Source organism: Xiphias gladius, chromosome 16 (genome assembly GCF_016859285.1).
Source record: "Xiphias gladius isolate SHS-SW01 ecotype Sanya breed wild chromosome 16, ASM1685928v1, whole genome shotgun sequence".
Classification (NCBI taxonomy): domain Eukaryota; kingdom Metazoa; phylum Chordata; class Actinopteri; order Istiophoriformes; family Xiphiidae; genus Xiphias; species Xiphias gladius.
The window spans coordinates 4,663,203-4,690,114 of NC_053415.1; the positions used below are offsets into that span (position 1 = coordinate 4,663,203).

At 39.6% G+C, this 26,912-nt stretch overlaps 1 protein-coding gene across 11 annotated transcripts in view; it reads left to right on the forward strand.

Moving 5' to 3' along the window:
- Positions 1-26,912, forward strand: part of tns1b (tensin 1b) — a 154,372-nt gene that overhangs the window by 44,967 nt on the left and 82,493 nt on the right. For 10 of the 11 annotated variants that reach the window (XM_040148303.1, XM_040148296.1, XM_040148300.1 and 7 more), the window contains exon 3: positions 9,308-9,345. In XM_040148303.1, the coding sequence (XP_040004237.1) occupies positions 9,308-9,345 (38 nt within the window). Of the gene's footprint in view, positions 1-9,307; positions 9,346-20,383; positions 20,806-26,912 lie in introns of those variants that run through there. The other variant, XM_040148304.1, reaches the window with a different exon arrangement.

Consider the following 26,912-nt stretch of genomic DNA (forward strand, 5'->3'; position numbering starts at 1 on the left):
AAGACTGTCTGGAGACACATTACAGTTGCAGGTGTGTATGAGAGCAAGGGAGAGTAAAGGTTATCATAGTTCTGTTCTTGACTGCTGAGTTCATACAACTGGTATGCAGCAAATGCCAATGAGGGTTAAAACACACACACGCGGAACTGGCTGCACATAGAGCTTTAGTGTCATGCAATATTGTTAAAGAGACATTTTTAGTTTGTGAAAACATGTATTACTGTTGTATATAAAAGTAGTTTGCTTATTAGGCACCATGACACTTACTTCAGTCTGTGTAATCAGCAGCAACAAACACACACACACACACACTTATGCACACACGCACACACAAAAAGTTTACGTAGCAATTAACTTCATCACCGTTATTATATTGTCTCTCTTGATGCCATCCCTTGCATGGGCAGGAGTCATTAGCCTAATAGGTGGAGCAGATGATGAAGATGACTATTAGGTTTTCTGTGGACGATGGGTAGTGACTGTCTCCCATTCTAATATTATTATCCTCATCAACTTAGCCGAGTAGACAATGACTTTCCATGAGCATCGACATGGGGACACAGAGTCACTATGCTGTCAGGGTGAATGGAGGAGACTCAAAATTCAGTTGGACTTTAACCCTCATATGTGCTCACTACTATGCTTTCCATGCACACATCTACAGTATGCCACAAAACCGTTCAGATGGCTTACTATCCATTTAAATTAAACCACAATGTGACTGAACTGTGATTTATAGTGAAACTGGAACTTAATTAAGAGTTGACAACAAATGTAGGAACGCAGTTCCCACAACGGCAGCCCCACGGCAGTTAACGCAGCTAGGGAGCCACTTATTGGATGAATTGAAATATTACAACTGGTCTGTAGTTGAACCTCATAAAGACTAGGTCTTTTCAAGTGAATGGAATTTGTTGTTCAGCTCAACATTCTTCAGGGCAAATTTAGGCAAATTTAGGCTTCCGTACTTGTCGGCCAATGATGCCGCTGTGTTTTCCATCGTTGGCATTAGTTTGTATTTAATTTATTGCTTGATATATTTTCATAGGAAACACATTGTGAAACTTCGCCCCCCCCACATATTGTTTTAGAGAAATGACACATGATATTATAGTTTACATGATGATTTCCATGCATCAAGAAAAGGGATATTTATTGTAAAGCATTTTAAGATCCCCTCGATAAAAAAAAATATGACACAAAACAACAAATTTGTAAGGACTGATTGAATGATCATTTTTTACAGAATTAATGATAATAGTAATATTAGGATTGATTGCAGATTAGTTCTCTGATCTGCCCTGTGATTGTTTCCTAATTCAGAATTTTACTTTAAACCATACATACAGTATTTACTTCATTGCTGAAAATATTTTCATTTACTAACTTTTTCAGCTCTGTAGCTTTTAAAATGAAGTCATTTCTTGGAGTTAAAAGTTCATTCTTGACCTTGGTTAAAAGAGCCGAAGGTCCATTGCGTAGCTGCTCTGGAGCCTTTGATTGTGTCACATGAGCTTTGTCAACAGATGAAGTTGGAATAGTTTTTTTAAAAATTCATTCCTCCGAGCACTTTAAGGACTTCTCATCCTAGTTGGCTTAAAACTGAAGGTTCAAATTTCACTCTTAACCTTGGAAACAGTTATTTAATAATCTCACCCAAATGTTCATTTAGTCACTGTTCAGGACCTTTTGATAATATCACAGGACTTGCTTTTGTCAGAATCCAGGCAAGTTGATTTTGTCCAACATTTTGTAATGCTTATACTAACCAGTTCTGTATGGATGTGTAGTTCAGATATTTCATAGAATCAGTGTTATACAGAAATGGATGGATGTCAAATGCATGACACACCCTATAATCTAATCTGCTGCTCATCAAAACCCAAACGCTACCTGCAGTATCTGAATGGATTCCATCTGTAGTTTCAATTACAGCCTCCAGGTGACAGCAGAGTCCCATGTTTCTACTGGATGCCTCTCTCCATCTGTACAAACTACATCTGCTGCTGACTTCCAGAGTAAATATCCAGGATTTTTAGCACCAGCTCCAGTCCTGAACTTGTGCAGATTGTTTAATCCACATTTGTCATGCTTCTTGTTATATTTACGTGGTAACTCTCTGTGTTTTTGGTCGCTACTGTATCGGGGGAAACAGCTGTTTCAACCAAACAAAGTCTGACTAATACTCACAGTGACATAAAAACAGACAGAAAGGTAAACAAGCAGAAGTCGTGTATTGTCAGGATGAAGCAAACAAATGACACAGATTTGAGAACAAAAAATGATTCCATGGGAACTCGGGATTTATTCTGTTCTCCTGCACTGTTTTCAGGAATGTCCCATGTTGAGAAAGCCTTAGCAGCTGGGTGAAGGTGGGGCTTTACCCACAGAAACCCAACACTGGCAGGGATTTTAGCTGGGGGAAATGTGTGGGCTGAATGATGACACCCCTGCATGAGTCAAATGATGGATAGTGATGATTGAGTGTCAATAATTACAAACATTAATATGTCAGAAACTGCAAAGAGTGCACAGCAAGTCACAACTGAGTATTTGTGCGTAGAAACACGAAACGTTTTTTCAGCTGTTTAGAAGAGAGGTTTAATCATGAACGGTAATTGGCTGTTTACTGCCGCTTCACTGCAAGAGCTGAGTATGGCTGCCACTTCTAGAGGCTATATTGCATGACCTGAGAGCTGACTTGGCACGGTACTTTCAAAACACAAGCTATTCAGCCACCCACTTCTGTGGATGTTCTGTGTTGATAATAGCCCTGCTAGGATACGCAACTGTTTTGTCCACTTGCTACAGTAGTTCATGCATGTGAAGTTCATGTAAAAAAAAAAGCACTGTTTGACTTTTATCAGACAAATATGAAACTGACAGGTGATGATGAAATGAACCAACACACCGTACACCATGTGCAGGTTTTCAGCCATTGTGCAGAGATATTTTCAGGTAGCTGAGAAAAATTCACAGAAACACTCTAATTCAAAGTCAGACACTGGCTTGTGGAGACCTGTTATGAACAGTTGGGTTGTTTACAACCCTTATATGGAGCTTTTCAGCTACAGATTAGTACGCATCTGGTGTGCTACTGAGCATTTCCAGCAGCAGGACGGTGGGTATGGGATTGCCCCAAAATAAACTACAGTTCCACTGTTCATCACAATGAACAGTGGAACACGTCACCCAGTGCAACAGTGTGGCTCACTGATGTGTTTTAATCATTTTTGAACAGCAATAGAGCTCTATGGCACTGAAGAATAGGGTGTATCAGGCTTTGGACACACAGGCAACACTTGTTAGTCCAATACATTTAGTGCTGGTTTTGGTCTTTTCATGGGATTTTGTTGGCAATAAGGAAAATATGGAATATTGAATATCACATACCCTATTTTGTCAATACTGATCATATTGACATTACATTCAAGAATGTAGAAATTAAACCCATGTAAGTTTGGTCACCAGTGCAAAATTACTTGTGATTTTCGTTCACAGTAGACATTATAGCAAGAGGTATCAACTAGGTGCAAGTCACGTGTGGAGAAGGACTTTTGAAAACAACACTACTTAAAAAATATATAATAATAACTGAGTTGGGCATAAGGTTGTTTTGCCATATCATCAGCACCACCTGGAATCTAAATGTATTCAGTTTTCAGATTTTCCACTACATCAAACATTGGGTCATGTAAGAGAGAAAAAAAGTCAATAGTTCATAGAGTTAGTATGTGTATGACGTACTGTGTATGTTAGTACACTGTCTGTACACGTGTTGGTGCTCACGTGTTTGTGACTGTGCATGCAAGGCAGAGAAGAGAGAGAGAGAGAGAGAGAGGGATGGAGTGGGTGAGAGTGAGGGGGGGGGGAGGAAACTCTCCAGCCCTGCCCTCTGATTGTGTTCAGTGTTGAAAGGGGGTCCAGCCCAGCCCTGTGGGAGTATACACTCATTCCAAGGGACCATGGGAAGGAAATTGCCCAGCTTCGGTCACCCCCCCCCCCCTATAATTTTTTTTACCGGGCTGATGTTGTATAGCTTACCACAGACCCAGAGTCAGATAGCAACTAGTGTCCCACACTCCTCATCAACTCCTCAGTCGGTCCAACTCCCATCCCTGCTGCCTTTTCATTTACTTAATGATTGATTGGAGCAGTTGTTGCACCCCCACACTGTTATTCATCCTTCTCATAGATGTTTTTTCTCCATTATCTTTTCCTCTCTTCTGCCCCCCCAAACACCCACCCATCCCCACTTTTCTTGCTTCACTCCACCAGGAACATTTCTGTTTATTCTCCAAAGCTCCAACTTCCTAACAAGGTAAAGCCTACCCCGAGCTGTTTGGGCTTGCCACTTTCACACCCAATATGGAAGTCCTGCTTCTTCCCATGTGGCTCAGGAGTGGTGTTTACTGGGGACTCGCGCGCTGGAAACGGCACTGTGAATCGGCCTGATGGACAGGCACATGGCTTTAATGCTTGTCAAGCAAACTGCCATGTATGTTTGAATTTCATATCCATGAGAGCATTCCCTGTGACTTATGTCACATCTACCATGTCAAAAGTACTTTGTGCAGGCCTCAGTCTGCGTTCATTCTCCAGTGGTGGTAGGAGTATATAGATGCTTTACTTCAGTAAAAGTAGTAATACCACAGTGTAAAAATGCTGCGGTATACATTTTCGGAATACCACTCAGGTGAACGTATGTAAGTATTTTCAGAAAAATATACTTAAAGTATCAAAAGTAATGAAAGTACTCATCAAGCAGAGTGGAGCCTGACAATGTTATGTTATTATGTACTGTGTCACTGATTTGCAACTACTGATTCATGTTCGTGTAAGCGGCATTTAAATGTTGTAGCTGGCCAAGGTGGAGCAAATGTTAAGTTCTTTATTATGGTCTTTGGTAATTTAATCAACAGTTATGCATCTTTTTTTTTAAACAAAGGTATCACAGAATTTATACATGAAATCTTGAAGGCCCTGCGCACCCATTGCCATTCATGTGTCCTATTGTATAAAAAAACATACATTTTGTGGAAAAAAATGTCCTATGTAGGTCAAATACAGTTGTCTAAAACCTTTAAACCTGGGGTCAGTTTTACATTTTTAATCTATTAACAATTTTTGATAATCAGGATTTTTTAGGAATTTATCAAGCAGAAATACCAAGTGCTCTTTTACATGGTAAACAGACTGCATTAGTATAGCATTTCTTTGTCCAAAGCATTTTAAAATTGCCTCTCATTCACCCATTTGGGTCTCAGAGTCACATGGACAGGAGGAACCCGGAATCAAACCACTGAAGCTATGATTAGTGGATGGCCTGCTCTATCTCATAAAGCCATAGCTGCCCCATAAACATTTACACTGTATCAACAGATGATTGTACCAAGGCTCCATATCCACCTTTTGCACCAATCACAGATGAATATATCTGGATATCCTTGGGGTTTGGACTGTTGCTCTCACGAAACAAGCATTTTCATTGCATCAACTTGGGCTCTGGGGGATTGTGATGGCGATTTTCCATTATTTTGTGTCAATTTATAGATCAAATGATTAAATCGTTTTTCTGCCAATCAAAGAAACTATCAACATATTAATTCCTGATGAACATAATTGCTAGTTGGAGCCCTAATTGATAGTTAACTTGTCCCTCTGTGGGTTGAGAAAGTGCATTTATTCTTAGGATAATCAACAGCTGATCAGAAATGTGAAACACTAGCTTCATTCAGAGAATGCTATTCCAGACATAGACGAAATTAACGTGTTCCATCATTTTTGTCTCGGTCATGAGTCAGCCTCTGCCCCAAACTCTGTTCGGTTTGACCATGGGAACTCTTTTTGGAAGACATGGAAATGTGTATCTCAGTAGGACTTCACAGTGCCACCCACATTTGAAGGCCTCTAATTAAGAAGTCATACTGACTTTCAAATGTTACCCCCCAACTACAAATATAGTCCTGCCAGTGCTTAAATAGAAACTAAATGCACCATGATGTAATTACACATTTGGCTTAAAAAAGGAAGCTTCTCACTTCCCCAGTTTTAGCAAAAACACTCCTTGTCAACCAGTTTATTAGTGGAGTAGGAGTTAATTCACATTTCATCTTATAGACATCTAACAGTGAAGATTATTTTTTTGTACCCCTGATATAAGTTAAAGGTTAAGTTAAGGCATCAATAAGAGTTTTGATGCTGGTGTCCCCGAAGAAAGGAAAAGAAAAATGAATCACTGCTGGATAAGATTCAAGACCTTGTGTCCGTCAGGATGACCATAGCTGCTCTTAACTCTTAACCTTTGACCCTGACCAGGAAAAGGGCTATTTAAGGTTTATAAAAAACTACGACGTTACACAGAAGCTAATTAATAAGATTAAACAGCAATAGGACAGGACCATAAATGCCCCATTAAAAACGTGAAGGAAAATTCACAAAGTCTATGACAAACTTGAGCCTGTAAATAAGTCTTTATAATGATTCAGCTATAACCTAATAAACCCATCCATCCAGTCATTCTGATAACTGGCAGCCTTGGACATATCTGAACTCTCTTGCCTCTCTTGACATTAAATTCTTAGAAACAGTTATAAAAATTTTTATTTGTAGATTTGTCATGTTAGCACAGTTGGTGGCTGGCCCACCCAAACTATTTCTGAGTTCTGACTGAAACTTGTTGCAGAAAGCCGAAACATAAGTGCCAAAGTCTCCTTTTTTTATATTACGTTAAAATATTTATTCAGATATCACCCCAATGAAAACAATTACAGAATGAAAGTGAATTATAAAGGTGTGTTCAGCCAGGAGTGAAAGGAATTTTCGCCTTGCGTCACTTGACAGCTGGACCGTTTGTGTTTATTTGCCCCAAACAGTCAATGTACAGACTGTTCAGAGGTTATCAGTACGCTAGCTAGCAAAGGATGCACTGACTGTGTGTGTGGGAGCCTGCCTGTGTGTTTGTGTTCAGGTCAGCCCCTGACTGTACTCAGGTTTCGAAAGAAAGTCCAGTTCTTTCTTTTATTTCCTTCCAGTCACTCTCCTTTTGTCTCTGTACGTTTATCAAGCAGATTCATAAAAGACCCGGGATAAGCGTAATAAAGTTTTTCGCTTAGGATGAAACATTTTCAACTTGCACGGATGAGTCTTCGCGTAAGGTCATGCTGCCCCGGGCGAATTTGCGTCTGGTCACGTCTTTCCATTGATTTTATATGTGACTGTGCTGCCTCTAAACTGGCTTTGCGTTCTGCCTGAACACACCGTTGGACTCTATACTTACTGTAGTGCTGAATCTTCACTGGATTGAGAACGTGGATCTCTGGTGTTACACATCGTTTTAAGAACAAAGGGTTTAAAGACTTTGTTTGCGGAATATACTGTGTGATAGAGGGACATACTATACATCAGAGAGAACAAAGTGTTTAAGAGGCATACTGTATATCTGAAGACAGAAAGATAACAGAGTTTATAGGGTTCCTAAAACATGTGACTGACGACATACAGTAACATAGACATGATCTCCACTCTCACACAATGTGAGGACTGGCCACCACCCAGCTTCGTATCAGTGACTTAACAGCTAATCACAATGGATATTACACTCTCTTTGAAAAATCTGACTTGAGACAGGAAGAATAACTTATTACATAAGGTGTAGCGTGTTCCAGTAAAAGCATACAGCCCTCTCTTTATTTGGAAAGCGTAGCCTCAGCACACTGAGCTGTGTTTTCATTCTCTGTCCTGTGAGGGGATCTGACAATTTATGAGCCGACAGTCCAGGTGCTCCCCCTTATTGACCCTTATTTGTAGACCCAGTGGGAGCCTACAGAGAGGGCTTGAGGGAAGCTGCAAAAGATGTGTTGAAATTCTATTAGCCAAACAACGTCTTTTATCTTATTTGAATAGATTTTGTAGATTTTTATTCATTTATCTACCCAAACATAACATTGCCTTCTTCCAATAAAGGGAAACGTTAGGCTGTTGTGTTTTTAGCCACACTAGCTTCAATGTTTGTCAGTCCATAGTGAAACGTCTTCAAAAGTATTGAATGAAATATCTTGAACTTTTGTACGTTCATGTTCTCCATTGGATGAAGTGAAATAACTTTTGCAATACCTTGAGTTTTTCTATAGCGCTATCGTCAGAATGACAGCTCCAATTTTTCCAGTGCTGGTTTATGACCAAATACCTGCTAAACTAATAGCATTTTCTTCATCTGGCATGCCAGTTTACTAAAATGAGATAGTGAACATGGTAAACTTAATGCCTGTCACACATCAGCATGTTGGCATTGTCATTGTGAAACTGTTAGCATGAACATGATAACATTTAGCATTTTAGCCTCAGAGCTGCTAGCTTGGCTGTAGGCTCTTTTTTTCAGTGTAAGTGTAAATGTGGGTTGAAATTTGGGTAATAGTTTTTAGAAAAACAGCACATTTTTGGATATAAGGATGTCTTCAATAGTCAGTCAAACTGTGAGTTAGAATGTCATATTTTTCCACAAGTCTGGAAATATTGTATGATACTGTAGTATACTGTATTGCTTATTGCCTAGAAGTATTCTGCAAGATCATTGATCGTTTCCAACTGCAGCCCCCTAGAGAAATGGAAAAACTGTCACTTAATGTGACAGACCTTTATCAGAAAGCAGAAATCAAAAGGTTAAGGTGGACCATTGTATATGTGTGAAAGAGAGAAAGACATTATATCTTAAATCATAGATTGGATTAAAGTAGTTTAATCAGGAAGACAATGTTCTGTGCTATAACTCAGAAGGATGTAAGGGCTTCTTTATTATGTGCAGAAGAATTCTGTGTGTATCATCTTGATAAGCAACTGTTGAACACCTGTGCAGCTGTAAACTCTGTTCTGGTGTGGTGAATGTAACATGTTGAAGGTTGTCATTCATCAGAGCAGTTCCAATAGAAAGACCCACACATGTAGTTGTTGATTTTGCTATTATGTTAGAGGTTCAACATAAAGCTCTTCTCAAATGTCATCTCCTACAGTGTTTCCAAGACTCTCAGAATTAATAAATGAATTAAGCCTTTGACAAGGAGCCAGTGTAATGAGAGCACAAAGATAACACTGGGCAGCATTAGACCACTAACAGCAGATGATATTTGACTTTGACCACAAAACAAACACTCTGTGGAATTTGAATGAACCTCTTGCTTTTTCATACCTCCTTGACAACTTCTCAATGTCATGATTCAAACTGGACCACACTGTTTGGATTTCTTTTCAATGTTTGGGAGATTTTTATGAACTGTAAAGCTTATTTCATTTTTTTTCCTGTTCTCTCTAGTGTGCCGAATACCTTGCCACAAGAAATGTGAAGTCAAGGTAAGAGTCATAATTTTTTTTTAAACTTTAGATGCTTGTTTTCACATATAAAAAGTATATCAGAAAGGCTCCTAAATAATCTGAACTTGCTCTTTAAAATCCATGTGAGCGTATTGGGAAGAAATATTAAGTTTCAGGAGGAGTCAGCTGCTCCTCCGGGTGTGTGTTTGTATTTGTGTTTGTGTTTTTTTGTGTTTGTGTGTGTATGTGTTTTTGTGTGTGTGTGAGTGCATATACATGCAGATGTTGGGGTAGGTGGAGTTTTGGGAGTTTATGTCCTGCAAAAAAATCTTAAGAATGTCTAAACAAGTGCTCTTTGAACCAGAATGTGTTTAGATTGGGTGAACTCTTGCGTCTTGGAGATTGCCCTGTGTCTAGAAATAAAAGACCTCTGGATGGAGCCGTTGCTTGATTCATCTTGTTTTGGGAAGGCAAAGAGCCCGTAGAAGAAAATGGGAGTGAGAACAGATTGGTTCTGTAGTTCCTGCAGGGCTTTTAGAGAAACACACACACACACACACACACACACACACACACACACACACACACACACACACACACACACACACACACACACACACACACACATATTATGTGTATATATATATCTATATATATAGATATATATATACAGCCTTCATCTGGTATCCATTATTGAAATGGGTGCTACTCACCAGCTTTGCCACTCCCCCTTTTACTCACAGGAAATGCCAGGGGTGCAGGGCAGAAAGGCCACACTGCATACGAGGTGTGGGCTTTGGCTAGCCATGTAGGACAGACCTCCAGTGGAAAATTATCAAACAAAATGGCTGAAATGATAAGTCTAACCCATGCCTCCCTGCTCATTTTTCCTTGCACTGTAACTTTAGCCACTGAAAGATTTTGAGGATTTAATGAATGGGTTCACCAAAATGACAAAAAAATAGTTTTCCACTACCTTTTAGTGGTATGCACGCAGTATGTGTTTTCATTTTATTTTCCCAGGTGTTGATATTTCCATCTGAGATTTTTTGCCTCCACGTCAATACAATGCAGGCGAATGGCATTTTGTTTGTTTTGAACACAGCATTAAAAAATTACATTTCCAGCATTCAACAGTGCCATATCTTTCCATAATCAATGTCCCGATTACTCTGGATAATGCACAGAAAATGCAGTGAACAGTTTCCATAGGGACTATTTCTTAGAGGGTAGATAAGTATTTTGAAAAGTTTTCACAGTTAGCTCTTTAGATTATCCAGAATAAAGGGGACATTGTTTCTCAAAAGATACTGTATGTTAATACTGAATTCTTAAAATCAAATCCTGTTTGACACAATGGGTCTTGCGGAAGAACATCATGTACAAACTGTTTCGAGTGATGCAAGTGATTTCTGGCATTCACCAATTTTCTTGTCCTTACGTTTTTTTTCCTAGGTACGAACGAAATGTATCAGTTGTCCAGAGCTGTCGTACGCGTCATGTACAGATAGGCTCACTTTCTTCACAGGGGCAAAAAACATCGTATGGTTTGCATAATACATAAGGTTTTTTGGATTTGATGGTTTTTATTGGCATATTTTGGCACACAAAGTTAAAGATTACAGTAGTTGCTAGGAAAACTCTCGTTCCTACTGCTGGCTCAGTAGTTTGCTGTGCAGTATCATGGTCTGTTGCATCTGACAGTGTAACATCACCTAATGTAGTCTATAATATGATCTTTTCTGCTATCTCTGTGATGCCTACCATATTAGTAATGGACTGCTATGCTTAGAAAGATGTTATTTAGTGTCCTATGTCATGTTGAATAATTTCCTCTTTATTTCTGTCGCAGTACTGTGTTGCTCTGATGTTACATCATTGACAGTGGTGCTATTAATATTGTTTGACTTGAAGCTCCACTGTTTAAAAATTGGTTTTACTCATTGGTAACATTTTTGTGAATTAAACCTATAAATGGAGCACAGCAAGGGAGCCATATATGGCACTTTTAGGTGCGTTGACTGTGTTATTGATGAAATCTCATGAACACGCACCTACTCTTGAGCAGGTGGTATTCATCAGGCTAAAACGATTGATTTACAACAAGATTGTGCGGTTAAGAGAGTTTGGTGAACCCGAGCACCTGTACCTGTGGAACACCTGTGTGGAACACTGTACGAGCAAAACTCACAGAAATAAGTAAGATAGGTTTAGGATCAGAGTACAAAAAGGCTCTTCCATGAGGCCTTTTGCTTGTTTCTAATTTATCCTTGGATTTATCAAGTTAGCATTGTTAGCAACCTGCAGCAGCTATAGGGCTAGCTATTTAAATGAGCTAGCCTCACAAAAAGCTATCATGAAAATATTCAACTACTACTCTGTGATTTGCAAAGCACAATTATTAAATAAGAATGTTTCCATTAGATATTTTGCAACATGTTTGGGCACCTCTGTGTGAATATGTTTCTGTAAATGCAGAAGTTGTGGGTGATTTATTTATGTTGCGGTCCCCAATATGACTCCCGTGTGAATAGGGCTTACAGAGGATAAATGTTTGGCCAAAACATAGGGTGCAAAATGTCTTTTCTTCTTTTTTCACAACAACTCTCTTAAATTTAGATGTTGCTGTGTTGAAGAACAAAGATTGATGAGTGAAAGCATACACTACATACTTGTCGATAACATTTTAATTTCAGGAAACCCAAGGTAAAAACTGTGGAAGAAGATGTTAGAGGAGCCCAGAACATACTGTGTCTTTATATACAAAAGTGAAACTTTCCATCTCCGAAAATCACAGCAGCATTTCCTTTTCTAAACATTTCAACCGAAAATGTCATCGCTTCGGCAGGAAGCAATTTGCTAACAAGCCTGAGATGAAAAACAAGGGAGTGACCGCGACGGGGTGAAGCATGATCACTACTGGCACACAGTCAGGACTGCAAGACCGACGGGTACATTTTTTATATAAATAATTTATTTTAAAAACCAGATGAAGCTCTTTTCTATGAACAGCATACATATACAGTATGATCTAAACTCTTGATAACAACTTTAAGCTGGGACAGTTCTCCCAAGTACACACTACAGTTATTAATCTCTGTCTGGGGATAAGAACAATATGTGGCCCATATTTAACCTGGCCACTGCAAACAAATGGTCAGACCTGTGTGTGAACACGTGTCCCCAGCCCTTAGGTGTGTTTGCTCACAACTGGATGTGAAAAATGCTTTAAATCTCGTCAGCAAAATTTCTCTTCTGGGTGATGACAGGAAGGAGCCAGAAAGGGTGTATTAGCTCACCCTGGAAGTTAAGATAAGAGCTATTTCAAAATAAATGCTCCCATATCAACTTTATACATTTTTACTGCATATACAGTACCTTTCCATTTCTGCTTTCCATCTGTTTCATCTTCCTTTGCTCAAACCCATCTAAAAAGGAAAGAGGCAGGATGTCTGGGATTTTCCTGCTGTACTGCTGTGAAGGCATTAAGGAAAGGTAAAACCTCAGACTGCTTAAGAGCTTACGCTCTGCTCACGCTAATTCCAGTCATACACTGTAATATCACCCATGGTGGAAGCTCCCACTCTGGACCTACCATTTAAAAAAATCAACATCAGTAGATTTAGTAAAAATTCCCAATACTGTTTTTGTGTAGTGACTGAGGTGACCCTACATTCTAATCATTCACAAATCAACAGCACCCTTTTCTTCTTTTGTACAGTAAAACAATTTGAGGAGCATAATACTCCACTCCTAATGGATAAAATTGATCACATTTGCTGACTTGATTTCTTTTGAAAATTCACTGGTTTTGCACTGTGGGCTCAGTTTCCCTATAATGGGCTAATTTCGATTGCACTTAGTCAGGAACAAGCTGAGGTTCTGAGTAGAACCTTTTCGATTACAGTGATCCTTTGTTACCTGTCAAGTGTGTTTTTAGAAGGAAACTACATGTTCCACCGCTGATGAGTAAAGAGGTCTGAGAAAGCAAAGTGGAAGAACATGTACAGATACACTCTCACTCCACTAGGTTTTTAACTCTCTGCTCCAAAATGATGAAGCATTTGTTTTCATTTTTTCCAGCTTCTGAATTCTCAGAATGTGTTTTTTGAAAATCTGCAGAAAAATCATGTTTCTTTGTGCTGACTTGCTTCCACTGTGCTTTATGTGTTACTTCAGATTTGTTATTTGTGACCCTTAAGTTCCTTTCACTGAACACAACTTGTTTCAGTTAAGAGACCTGTCATTTGCAGCTTGCTGATGGCTATGTCTTCATTTAGCTCATCGTATATGCAAAGTGTAAAGCTGTAAAATGCTCCTTTGTTTTGCTGTATGTATCTTAATAACACTGGTTCTTAAGTTGTCTTTGAATCTTTTCATGCTCTACAAATGAGTGCTAGTGAAACATTTAGAGGACAGATCAGTAGATTATACTTAGGGAATTTATTGAGTAGGTTATTTTTAAGAAAATTGATATCTTTCAGTTATATTGCAGCACTCAGCCTCTTTCCCTTCAATGTAGTGCACTGATCTAACTTTCATCATTACAATATTGAAATAATTTGTTGTGTTGAAAATAAATGTATAAATTAATCCCTTTTCTGGATAAAACTACATACCATTGAGTTTATAAAAGCAATCTTTCTAGCACTGTGTGTGTCAATGGCTACTGTTTTCCAACATTTTTAACATTTCTGAGGGATCACCTGGTGTGACTTAGAATAAGGCAGACCATTGATCTTGTATTATTTATTGCCTCCGAGTAGTTGACACATCCAAACACCTGTATCCACACATGTGCGGTGCGTTTTTGAGAGAGAACTTCAGGCTCTCAGCTGGCCTTCCCCTCACCTGGTGAACACATCTTGGATTTATAACTGGAAGGTTACAGTAGCTGTCTGGTGACCACCACTAGCTTCATGTACAAAGGCAGATAGAGTCAGTCGTTAGAGAATCCATCCTTCAACAATATGACTTTGGTTGAGGCCCACATCACAGAATGAATACACTCAGTTAAAGTTTTTGAATTAAAAACTGAATCTCTCCAGCTCTGATGATTCTGTTCTGTTGTTGAGCCTGACATTTGATCTGCCTGTAGAGCTGCACCTAAAGGTTTCTTTTATTTTTTAAGTCATTTGCTGATTACTTTTTAAATGATTTGGTTATTTCTTTAGTCTATAACCCTAATCCTAGTCTATAACTCTGACTCTAATGTCAGAAGATAGAGAAAATTGCCCAGCATAATCTCCCCCAGCCCAAAAAGATGCAAAAGATGCGAGATTCAATTTACTTATTTAGTGATCTAAAACAGAAAAAGCAGCAAATCCTCACATTGAGAAGCTGGAACCAGAGAATGTTTGGCATTTTTAGCCATAATAGGGCATGCTAAAGGATGGTGATGTTGGTCTGTTGGTCCCCCGCTTTGGTCCAGACTGAAATATAGATATCAGTATAGAAAGGATAGGCATTAAATTTTGTACAAACATTCATGATTCCCAAAAGATGAAGCCTAATACCTTGCTTGATCCTCTGACTTTTTCCTCCCAATAAAGTTGACAGTTCTAGTTTTGAGTGAAATGTCTCAACAACTATACAATAATTGTTTGACATGAAATTGAGACCAAACATTCATGTTCTCCTCAAGATGAGTTGTAAAACCATCATCAGGTCAAATTTGTAATTTGCCAAAAACTTATTTTGTTCAATGGCTAAACACCTGCAAAACAAATAACATTTCCAAGCACTGTCTCTGCTAAACATCAGTATGTTGTGTTGTGCTGTTATTGTGAAACTGTTATCATGCTAACATTAGAACTTAGCTCAGACCACCAATGTGCTTAAGTACAGCCTCACAGAGCTGCTAGTGTGGCTGTAGACTCTTACTCTTTTTGCTTGTTAATGACTTAAACAATGAATTGATCATCTAAATGGTTGTCGATCATTTTTATGTCGATTAACTAATGGATTGCTCACCTAATCATTTCAGCACTAATACTGCTACTGAGGTTAACTTAGCTTCCATCACTTTATTTACAGAGGAATTGGAGAGAAATGCTCCAGGAAGTTTTTTTTTGTGTCCTCAAAGTCCATTCTGTCTTATGCAGCCTTTTTTCTTAAGCAGCAGCTGTAAGGATCATTTGGCTTGATTAACCACATCCACAGTCCTTCCAGTGACTTCCTTTTGATACCACACATTGCTACAGGGCTAATTCATCATACAGACTTGATCTGGAAGCTGTGTCACTGCTGCAGCGCACCAGATTAGCTTTTTCATGAGCATATAGACATTATAGCACTGTAGCTTTGGCACTGGTGAGACCAGACATTAGGGGTTTCAGTTTTTGCTGACAATGGCAGATTGAATACCTGCTGTCAAGTCCTTGGGCTTGTACTCTACAGTAATTCCTTTTGAATGCTGATGCAACTCTGCATCAGTTTAAGTTCATTTTCAATTTATTTCTCAAACCTTTGATAGACTAATTGACATGTACTTGACTGAAATGCTTAACAAAACTTTACCTACTTTCTAATAAGTCTATTAGAGTATCATTCCACTCCTCAGACTTTGTTTGTATTCATCTGTTAATGCGAGTTTTAATGTGTTGTTTTTAGCCATTCTGGGACTTAAATATAATCACTGAGCTAACTTCTTCATAAATAATTCACACCAGAGATTGAGATAAACTAGCCTTTGTTTTGCATCCATAGAGCGATGCAACACATTGTTCTTTTACTGTAAGTACAGGAGGCATTACATAACCCCAAGCGAAGTTTCAAAAATGTCAGTGTGGTATTGAATCCAAGTAAAAGCATTAACAACTTCCTTCCTATTCCATGGGGCCGTGCAGAGAAATGGGGAATTGGGGGGGGGGCATGAGTCCTGTTAAAAAAACATACAAAAAACCGTGTCAAAGTCATATCACTGTGAAAGACATGACGGATGGAACAAGTGAGGGCAAACACCAAATGGATGGGATGGGGCCATAATCAAAGTATTCGCTCGCGTCTTTGCCATGGTATTTGTATGAACTGTATTTTCAAGTATGCAGCCCCTATTCTGATCACATACAGAGACAGCCAGCAGCTCTGAAGCTAATTGAGTCAGCAGTCACAGGAGCGAACACATGCTCGCTACTCTGCAAACGTTTGCAGGAACACAACAATAACTCAAGCACGGGATAAATCATATGGCCTCTAATTTGAGGGGTCTTAGTGATTCAGAAATGATGTTTCTGTTTTTGTTGCAGGTATTGCAGTCCTGGGAGAACACTAAGACAACTTTAAAGCCGCATTGACCCGTTTTTGGCCTCTTTGGGGCAGTGGGACAAGTTGTAAACACAACATTAACATATTATCACCTCATAAAGTTGTTATGGCTAACATGTTAGCAAACATTTGCCTTTTTACACATCCAGGAAATGCAGAGCAGAATTAGCGTTGGAGTCATGTTTCTTGCCAATTGGGACTCATGAGGGCGGTGAGACTGAACCAAAGCAGTCAAGGTGTGTGCCATAAAACCAAAACAATGAGCTGAAAGATACTAAAATGCTCTTGTAAAGCTGAATGGAACTTCATAGTCAGGTGATAATGCTGTGTGGGTTTGTTGACAGTGACAGCTTTCACCTTCCATTGTTGACATAAAATATTGATCGGTGTAGCTTTAAGTTTTACCCCCCTAACTTTCACTGATTTTTGAAACTTCATGAAAACCAAAAACAACCATCTGTCAGCTCTCCTTGTTCCTGTGCAAGACCAAATGGCTTGCACAAGTAGTAGTGGCTTATGGCCATGTATTTAGTAACTGCATGGTAGCGACTTTTGCATAGATACAGCAGAGAAAACAAACAGGAACGCCCAAGCCTCATGATGGAGTAATCAAGAGTTGCTGGGAACGATGTCAACAATGGGCCAAGTGTATGCAGGAAGCAGTGATGGAAGAAATAAGTGAAGGGGCAGGACTTTGTAGAACATACAGCTGCATAAATCCCATGGCATTTGAATTCATTGCCTTACAAAACTTGTTTTAAACCTTTTATTTTTTTGAGGAGCAACTGCTAAGCATGCACACTCTTTTCTGGCATCACCAAGCTTCCCTGACCTCTGCAACAGCTGTTGGAGGAATTCCTTTCAGGAGGACACCTCCTCATTACATACTGAAGGGAGTTTGGAGACTTTTTTGGTCAAATATCCCACCCTTATATTTCCATTCCTGATCTTTGATTCAACGTGACAACTTTTCCATCCCAAGCCTGCTCCCACTGTGTCAGAGCTCCTTTTGCCTAATCAGGGCCATCCAGTAGAAAATTTCAATGTCAAATCTGGTCTGTATGCGGCTTGGGCGTCGGTGAAACGTTCTGCTGGGTGCTGGGGGACAGTGATCCGTCCAGCTCTGCTGTTGCTAGGGAAAGCCTTAGTCAGACTCATTACACCTCACCCTCCCTCCCTTTCTTTTTCTTATTTACTCCTTATCTTTGATTTTAACTGTTCTTCTGTCTGTTTGTCACTTTTTCTTATGAATCCTTATTTTTCTTCCTCTGTCTTCATCACTTTCTTTCCCTCTCATTTACCCAAAGCACAGAACTATCGGTTACTTGATTTGTTCTTCCTTGCCTATCACTCAACTCTTCTGGAAGAGCCACCATGTTTTTCCAGTTTGAAAAGTCTATTTGAAGATCAGTGACAACACATGGGTGTGTTTTTCCAGTCATGTAAAGGAAGGATTTGTGTTGATGTCTGAGTGAAAGAGAGACCTCTTAATGATTTAGTGATCTAACTTACTTGAAATTATCTTTCTTAAGCTCACGCTAGTAATCCACGGCCTTACTGGAACAAAATGAGCAGTAAAAGTAAGAAGCTGTTTGACGAGTGTCTCTAACAATGTTAGTGTGATCATGTCATGATGACTATAAAAACCAGGACACAGGAAACAGACAAGACTAAGATGTAAACATATTTGCCTTAAATGCAACAGATAACTTTCCCATCCCTTACAATCATCAACATACAGAGATGTAACTATTGATATGCACAATTGCATTGCATTCAGTGTGGCAACACAAAGCTCCAAGTACAGTAACTTATAGCCACGTGGACAAATACAGACACTAAGGAACAAGGGGAATTTCCACTCCCAACGCTTAGGGCTGGGCCCTCCATTAGAATGTGTGCATCTCACATAAACAACCATGTTGTTTTGTCTCCATAAACCATATGTCGCGTCTCTGGCAGTCCTCCCTTCCTTCCTTGCCCTTGTCATTAATAGTGATTAAATTATGCTTACTGAGCTGACATCTGGTGAACATGACTTCAGCTAAAGGTGTTGCTTTTATAACTACCTTCCATGTAATTACTTCCGAACAACATCAAAGACAGTGGCCATTCTTTCCATGCTGAGGCATAATAGTTAATGTGCCACAAATTTGTACCAAACATTCTTCAGTAATGTCCCTTTGTCTGCTACTGGATAATAGGTGGTGAGGTTTAGGAAATGAATTAAAATGCCACAAAGCTTACTGTTAGTCTGTGAGAACTACTGCTGTTTAGGGCTACCTGACTACCATCAGGATTCTAGGTGAGATTAAAGCCAGTCTTCCTGAACTGCTCTAATCAATTTTTTATGTTAACAATGGATGGCATTACTATCTATAATGTAAAAGGTGTTGTATTGTAGTGACGAATCCAGAGAGAATCATCACCTCTACTAGGGTTTGTAAGGTGTTTCAGTCAATTGCTTTGCTTCCACGGCCTGTAATTTTACTGTTTAAATTAAGTCTCAGTGCTTTCATCACTGTCGTCTCCAGCAGCAGCAGCTTGAAGCATTATGGAACAAACGCTGATTTCTTCACAACTAAATGCTTCAGAGGTCAGCAATTACTCTGGCCAACCAGAGGACAACTGAAATGACTCCACTATTGCTTCTCCAGCAGGGCTATTTAAACGATTTTGAATGGAGTACAAGTAATTAACATGCTGTCAGTTGGAGAGTTCTTTTCTGCTTCTTTACTCAGAGCACCAAGCACAACTAAAGACCAACACAGAAAATCTCAGTAGTCTTTCTGCTCTAATGCCTAACACTCAGTATATGAATCGTGTGGATAATGATAGTTTTATTTCATTTCCAAAGTTAAATACTTAAATGGTATACATGTTACTATATTGTTGACTTATAGTTGTCAAACATAACAATAGTAAAGCTGGAATTATACTCAGGGCTGCACGTAGGCAAACGTGCATGGAGGTCACTCAGATGTTTGTGTGGTGGTTTCCTTCAACATAAGTTGAATAAATCCAACAACTCTCTTGACATGCAGGTCCGCACAATGCATTGTTGAGATTTGGGAGGTGTGCATGTCAGCTCCTCTGCAAGCCCCTGCGACCTATGGTTACCCATAGCACCCTTTCCTGGCTCTTTCTATCAGCATATTAAGACAGTTAAACTCTTGGAACCAATATAACATGATTTAGTGGTGCAGTGAGTTGAAAGACATACATACAGAGCTGGTGACTGATAAGTATGTGTCTCCTCACTGCTGTTGACACTGTTTGACTTTGGAGTTGCCATGAAGTCAATGGATTCATTCATGGTACTTTCTCTCTCCCTGCAGCTGTAGAGTGGGTGTGTGAGTATCGCGTATGTGTGTGTTTGTGTGTGTGTGTGTGGGGAGGTCACATTTAACCTGTAACTTGAGAAGCTGATAACAAGGAGAGAATGAAGAATTAGCTTGTGAGGAAGGAGTTTGTGAGTTGTGTGTGTGTGTGTGTTTGTGTGTGTTTGTGTGTGTGTGTGTGTGTGTGTGTGTGTGTGTGTGTGTGTGTGTGTGTGTGTGTGTGTGTGTGTGTGTGTGTATGTGCGTGAATGAGAAAAAGACAGTGAGACAGAGAAAGAAAAGAGCTGCACTTTTGTTTCCCGAGCTCATGTCCCGTTCCCCCTGATCTCCCTGGGAAATTCACTTCAATACTTTTTCTCTTTTCTCATTACTCATGTGTCTCCCCATTTGGGAGGAGGGAGAAAATGGACTGAACAAGAGGGAGGAGAAAACCCAGGCAGTGAAAGAGAGGGAAATAGCTATAGTCTACAGCCAGACTTTGCCTGCTTATTCAGCGCTGAATGCTGCACTGCGCCGTTTTCAGTTGTGGGATCGCTCTTTAGACATTTTTATGCTCATTTACTTGGAGGAGGAGTAACAGAGGGAGAGACTAGCCAGACCTATTAGCTTGGAGCCTGAAACACACACACCAACTCTCTCTCTCTGTTTATCACACACACGCACACTTGTACACTCCTCCAGCTCCGCGCTGCACCAAGGTAACAGTGAGTGGATTTAGCTATAGCCATCTGGTTGGAGCACAGAGAAAACCTCTCTGCTTCACAGAGGGGAAAAGGGAAAGGACGATGCAGCACTAAAACAGAGCCGGACAGAGAAAACCAAAGAGTGAAAAGGAGAACGACACACACACACAAACACATACTGACACAGGATGGCCACCGCAGTGTTTCAGGTAAGGAGTGTGGTTGTGAGAGGGGAAAGGAGCTGCTGCCTGGTATTTAAGCTCTGGGATGTACTGTCTTCTGTTTTACAGCAAACCCTCCGCATTGTGGATTTGCTTGACCGGTAGGGAGAAGCAGAAAGCTTTAAGTGCTCTCAGATGTATTTGTTTTCAGGCATGTATGTGACCTTGCATAGGTGCTGCACTGGTGTGGTTTAGGTTGGTAGGTATTACTGTAAGTGAGCAATTGTGCATTGTCTTTGCACGTATATATACAGTAGATGTACAGTTTGTATGTGCATTTGTATGAATATGTGTGTAAAAGAGGCATGCATGTATGTACACAGCAAGCACAGTGCACTGCGCTGCTTCTGGTGTATGTTCACTCTAGCTGGTGTGGATGACAGGAATGTGTACTGTGAGTGAGCCGGTAACAGAGATAGATTTGATTTCATGTTTGTTGTATTAGTTAATACTTTGTATGTTTTTATGTAATATAAAGCACTGCTTGTTGTCTGTAGTGCTTGTGTCTGTGTGTGGTCTCCTTAGCTCACCATGTTTAGTGGTTGGTGGCCCATGGTCATAGCTGGAATGACAGTGGTGGCATATGTCTCCTCTTGTTTTCAGTTTCCTCTTATATTTCTTCTCCTGTCTTCTCATTTGTACTGAATTCATGAAAACATTCTGTAGCCTGTTGCCTGTATTCTAATCATGCCTCGTCTTTCTGACCCAGAGGTCAAAGCACACTTTGAAAAAGACACTACCAACAAGCAGTTGTGGTAGAAAGTGATATGTCATCTGTCCAAAGTATATTATATTCTGCATGTGAGAGAAAAAGTGTGTGTAGCTTCCACTGATTTCAGTACTGGTGTGTCTGTAGCCATGAACTGAGCAGCAGCGTTTCACAATAGGACCTTGCAAAAGTTGTTGGACAGATAGCATCGCCCCAGGCGTAAGAAAACCTGACAGCGCTTTGGGAATTTTTGGCACCTAGACTGAGTTACAGTTGCCTCCAATTTGCTTCAAATTGGGGAGAACAGGAATAAGGGCATAGTGTGAAAAGATAGAACATATTCTTAAACAAATTTGCAAGGTAGCACTGTACACTGACTGCTGTGATTTCCCCTGTCAACCCTTTCTGTGTGGGTGTTTGGATTCTTAATAGATTTCTTTTTTCTTTTAAAGTATGTAGTTCTTTCAGTACCACATTATACTCTGTGAAATAAGGATTAAATTGTGTTTGGTTGCTCAGACATGCCTCTAATCAGTGCATTAATGTACTGTATGTCAGTACAGGCTGAAGCAAGTTCCATTGGATATTGCTGGAACCATCCCTGTAACTTTCTATTTGTAGAGCAGTTTCGCCACCGAATCACTGAGCCAAATCATCACAAAATTACACAACCAAATGAATCTGTTAGGAGGCCTCAGGGCACAAATTTGTTGTTGGGGCCCTTATTCACCCCACATTCACTGTGCGTTTTGTATGTATGCTGTCACTTTGAATGTCTCATCAAACAGAATGCACAGGGCAAAATAATGCATGACCCACCTTAGCCGATAAACTGCAGTGCTGCAAATTCCTATACAAATTTGTGGTTAATCAAATTATGCGTAATTAATTGAAATACAGTGCTTCGGCTTTTTGGGCCCCTGTGGGTCTGGGACTGTGTGGTAGCCTCACCATATCCAGCCTTGTAAAGTTAAGACTATATCTGGTTGCCACTTTAGTGAAGAGGCTACGGATATGGATTACATCATGAATATGCTTTCTGTTAACATAAAGTGCTTTATAAATTCTATACTGTGAATGTGTGTTGTGGAATTCTCCTGTGTATATACCATGTAATTCAGTGTTTGACGTCAGATTTGTCATTGGTGGTATAATGTATGACCGACAGCCCACTCCTTTTTGCTGTGTGACAAATCCCCTCTCCATGTACAGTACTTTACCATATCCCTGAATTCCTCTGAAGCATTCCTTGGCCAATGTAAATATAACACAGCACTGTGCCCCCTGGGCAGCAGCATTACCCACGACTCATGGTTGTGTGGGAATGGCATACATCCACTGCCTGTGCTGGACTGGATTTCAGAGGAGGCATTTTTCATCATTACTGCCTGCCAGTGAAGCAGTGTTCCACTCAACCCCCTGTCCCTCCTTTAGGAAAGTCATGGTAGATGCCTAACTGCAGACACAATCAACCACACATAGCCAGGAGAGGCGAGTGGGAAGGGCTGGGAAGTTTGGGAAGGCGTGTGCTGAGTGACTGTGTGTGTGTGTATGCGGTGTGTGTGTGTGTGTGTGTGTGTGTGTGTTTGTGCGTGTGTTTCTGGGATTAGGGATAAGGCAGTGGTCCATGGACCATAAAAAACCACCAGCATGAATTCTCATGCTCCTCTGCTGACGTAATCCATCCTTCTGTGTGTTTCAGTCAGAGCAAACACAGTTTAACAATTTATTATTTTTTTATTATTCTGTACTGTAAAAGATAGCATTTGAATTTTTTTTTTTTTCCAATTGATACATTACAAATTCTTTGCAGAGGACTTGTATGATAAATATCTGTATTAAAAATGCTTGCAATAGAACTGAAAGTTTTATTAGATAGATAGATAGATGAGAGAGAGAACTTGGCATTGGCCCTTGATTCAAGGGCATGGAGATACATTGTGATATATCATTTGCTCAATGCTATTCTCAAGTATAGTACTGTTTGCATATACAGCATAGGCTAAATCAATACATGGCACAATACATCCTCTCTATTGTAATAGAAGTGATGTACTATTGGAATTTCTTTTACATTCACAAAATGCTCTGCAGAACTGTAATCTGTCCAGAGCAATTTATTTCCTTTGTCCTCTGAACTCAATGTTGGCACATCCTGTGAACCTGCGATACATTAGCAACATAAATAATCTATAGCTGTGCCAAAGCATCATGCCTTACAGTTGGGCTTTTAGTATAATTAATACCATCCAATGAGGGCACAATAAAAGCCTCACATTTTTCAAGGGCATCATATAATGTTTCAGTGGACCCCTTTAGAATGTAATGCTGTGAGGCTGTAACAACTCAGTACCATGCAGCATGAGGAAGCCCACCAACTGGGAACACATCATACCCATTCATCCGCTCGGAACTGATGTATTGTTTTTGGTTTTATTTTTTTGTCTTACTTTTGTGCTACAACTCAAACTGTGCTACAAACTGCTTTTTCATTTTAGCCAAAATTGTGCATCAAATCAGGTTTGTTTTCCAGAAACTTGAGATCACTTTGATTTTTGGTCTCCACTCAAGAAACCCTCAACTCTAAATGAATTTACTTGCCAACAATCTTTGTTTCTCCCCTATTTGGCCTTTGGTTATTACTGGTGCCAGCACACTTAACTTTCTGTAGACCCTCGCAGTCTAATACCCCTTAAATAGAAGAACTCCTTATAATACCCCTAAAAAGGGGATATTATAGTGCAACATTTAATGACGGCTAATCTTTTGAATGACTCCATGCAATCAAGCTTGAGCCCTGGTATAATGGCCCTTCCTTAAACAGCATTTGCAGTTTCAAAGTAACGTATTGAAAAAGAAGGAAAACACATTCCACAGTCCGGCTTTCCTAGTCTTTGACATGGCTTTGTAGTTTGACAAGCAACTTGACATTTTTGATCACCAAACGCCATCATTCCTCATTTCATGTGACAACATCAAGATGGCTGCCCTATCAGTTGCTTCAAAGCAACATGAAGCTTATTGAATGTGGCCCCTTCAATGAAACTCAGTTGAAGTTTTATTATGTTTTAGCCATGTAGAAAGTTTTGAATTTGCAGATCTCTAGATTTGTCCAGCTTAGGCTAAGATATTGGACTTGGTAGAGAGGCGGAATTAAGTGCAGGCTTATTTTACTTAAATTTTGGTCTCTGACATCACATCAGCTTAGATTTTGGAAGTTGCTGAGTAGTTCTCCCACATCCTTTCTTCCAGTGTACAGAATGGTACAGTACGGTCACATCTGTATAAGTCTGGTACCCAACAGCACAGAAGGTAAAGAAGAGGTTGATGGTTGATTTCTGTGGCAGTTGTCCAGTCTATACCTTGCATTTTGCATTTCTATCTTAGCTAAAGGCTCGCTGTGGATTTAGTTGTGGACTTTAACTCTTTGATGTGAATCTAATGGACTTTTTACGGATGTTTTTGAGAACCAGCTCCTGGCTGTGGTCCAAAAACCTCTACCTGCATTAAATGTTGCTAATAAGCGGAATAAAGGTGCAACATTCCTGCCTTGAACAGGCTGTATAGAACGCGGTTATGTCTTTCCACCCTATTCTATACTATGGTTTATAAATTAACCGATTTAAAGATTTTTTCTTCATTGAATTTAATCTTTTTTTTTTGACTTCTACAGCATAATCACTATTTTCAAACTCTGGTTTCAAGAGTGGTTGAGCCATGCTCCTGTAACGTGTGTCAAACACAGTAAAAAGTTACTGAAAACAGTATGTAGTAAGCATTTCTAGCCATCAATTTAATGTGCCAGGTAAAAAATGAAATATTTCTGCATTGGTATGTAATGCTTCCAGAAAATCGAGCATGCAGAGGAGGGTGAACCTATCATTTTTTACTGGAATTTGGGTGGGGAAAAAAAATTGTGTCTTTACTACTGGTAAAAATATCCCTGCCCAAGTGCTCCTAGAAACTTTGTATAATAAATCTCCAAAATTACTTTGTCATCTAATAAAGATTATGCAAGAATTTAAATTTAACGGTAAAGTTATGTGAAGTGTGAAAATATTTGGACACGGCGTGAATTGATTCACATTCAGTGAATTCACTGAAACTGCAGTTAGTTTCCATATGAGTGAGCATCCATGTGAACACTATGTGAAGTATGTGCCCTGTGTTTGTAAGTGTGTGTGCCAGCAGTCGACTGGGAGGGTGGAAAGATTGTTTTCCTTTTTTTTTTTTTTTTTCTTATCAAACCTTCATGTCTCTCAGAGGAATGTTTATAGAAAGCAGACCTGTTTCCTCAGTTGTGCCAGAAGGCCCTCATATTGTTGTTTGCTTTTCATGGCTGATTGATGGGGAAGGGGGCTTGGTCTCCAACAGAAAGACAGGAAACATCGGTGCCAGGTTCCTGAATCTATCAAAGCAGCTCAGACCCGAAGGTTGGTGTGCTAAAAGATGAGGACATGTTTATTTGGCCCTAAACCGTATGTGTATACAGCGTTAATACGTCTCTTCTTACCCTTTTCTTACTTCAACATGTAATATTTCATTTACTTTTCACAAGCCTTCTACATAATGGCTGGTAGTTAAGATATATTTACCATTTCTATAAATTATGGTGCTCTCTGTTTGATATCCACATGGATATTTTATCAAAAGGAAACTTTCAAGACTTATTTCAGTTGCTGTGTAAATGCTGGAAATCAAAATTTAATGGCCATGATAGTTTTGCCCAGCTTGTTCAAGGCCTGCTAATGGCAGTGTTGATTTTGCCTTCCTAGAACTATTATTAATATTTAGTAGAGTAATATTTGTGCTGGAATCACAGCGGAGCAGTGATTAATACTTGCAGGACTTAGGTTATGCAGATCTGTGAATGGATCAATATTTTTCAATTTTTTTGTCCAAAAAGAGGGAGTTGTAAGAGAAATAGATAAAGTAGGCAGACATTATGAGAAAGACAACAATAGACTTTGATGAGATTAAAAGTGAAACCCAAACCCGCTCACCCATCTGTCATTAGATACAGCAAAGTGTGTAGGTGGGTTAGTCTAAGATCCTTCCATCTTAACATAAATCTTCCCTCAAAGGGGCTTTTTGTGCGAGTTATAGGTAAACAACTTATTTTGTTGTGGTGTGCTAAATGCCAGCATGGTCGACTCTGGCAGAGGTTTTGCCTCAGCTTGTCCAATTTCCCTTTGACAACAGCCTTTCCACCTTCCAAGATTTAGGCACTCTGCACACAAAGTCTGATAAAAGAGTCTCACCCCAAGGTCCATTTAGTAGCTATTCTGGAGCTTTCAATCACATCACATGACTTTTCTTTAGCAGATGGAGCTCCCCAATTGTAGATGTTTAAGCTTTCATTATACAGAGCACCTTGCACGTATAA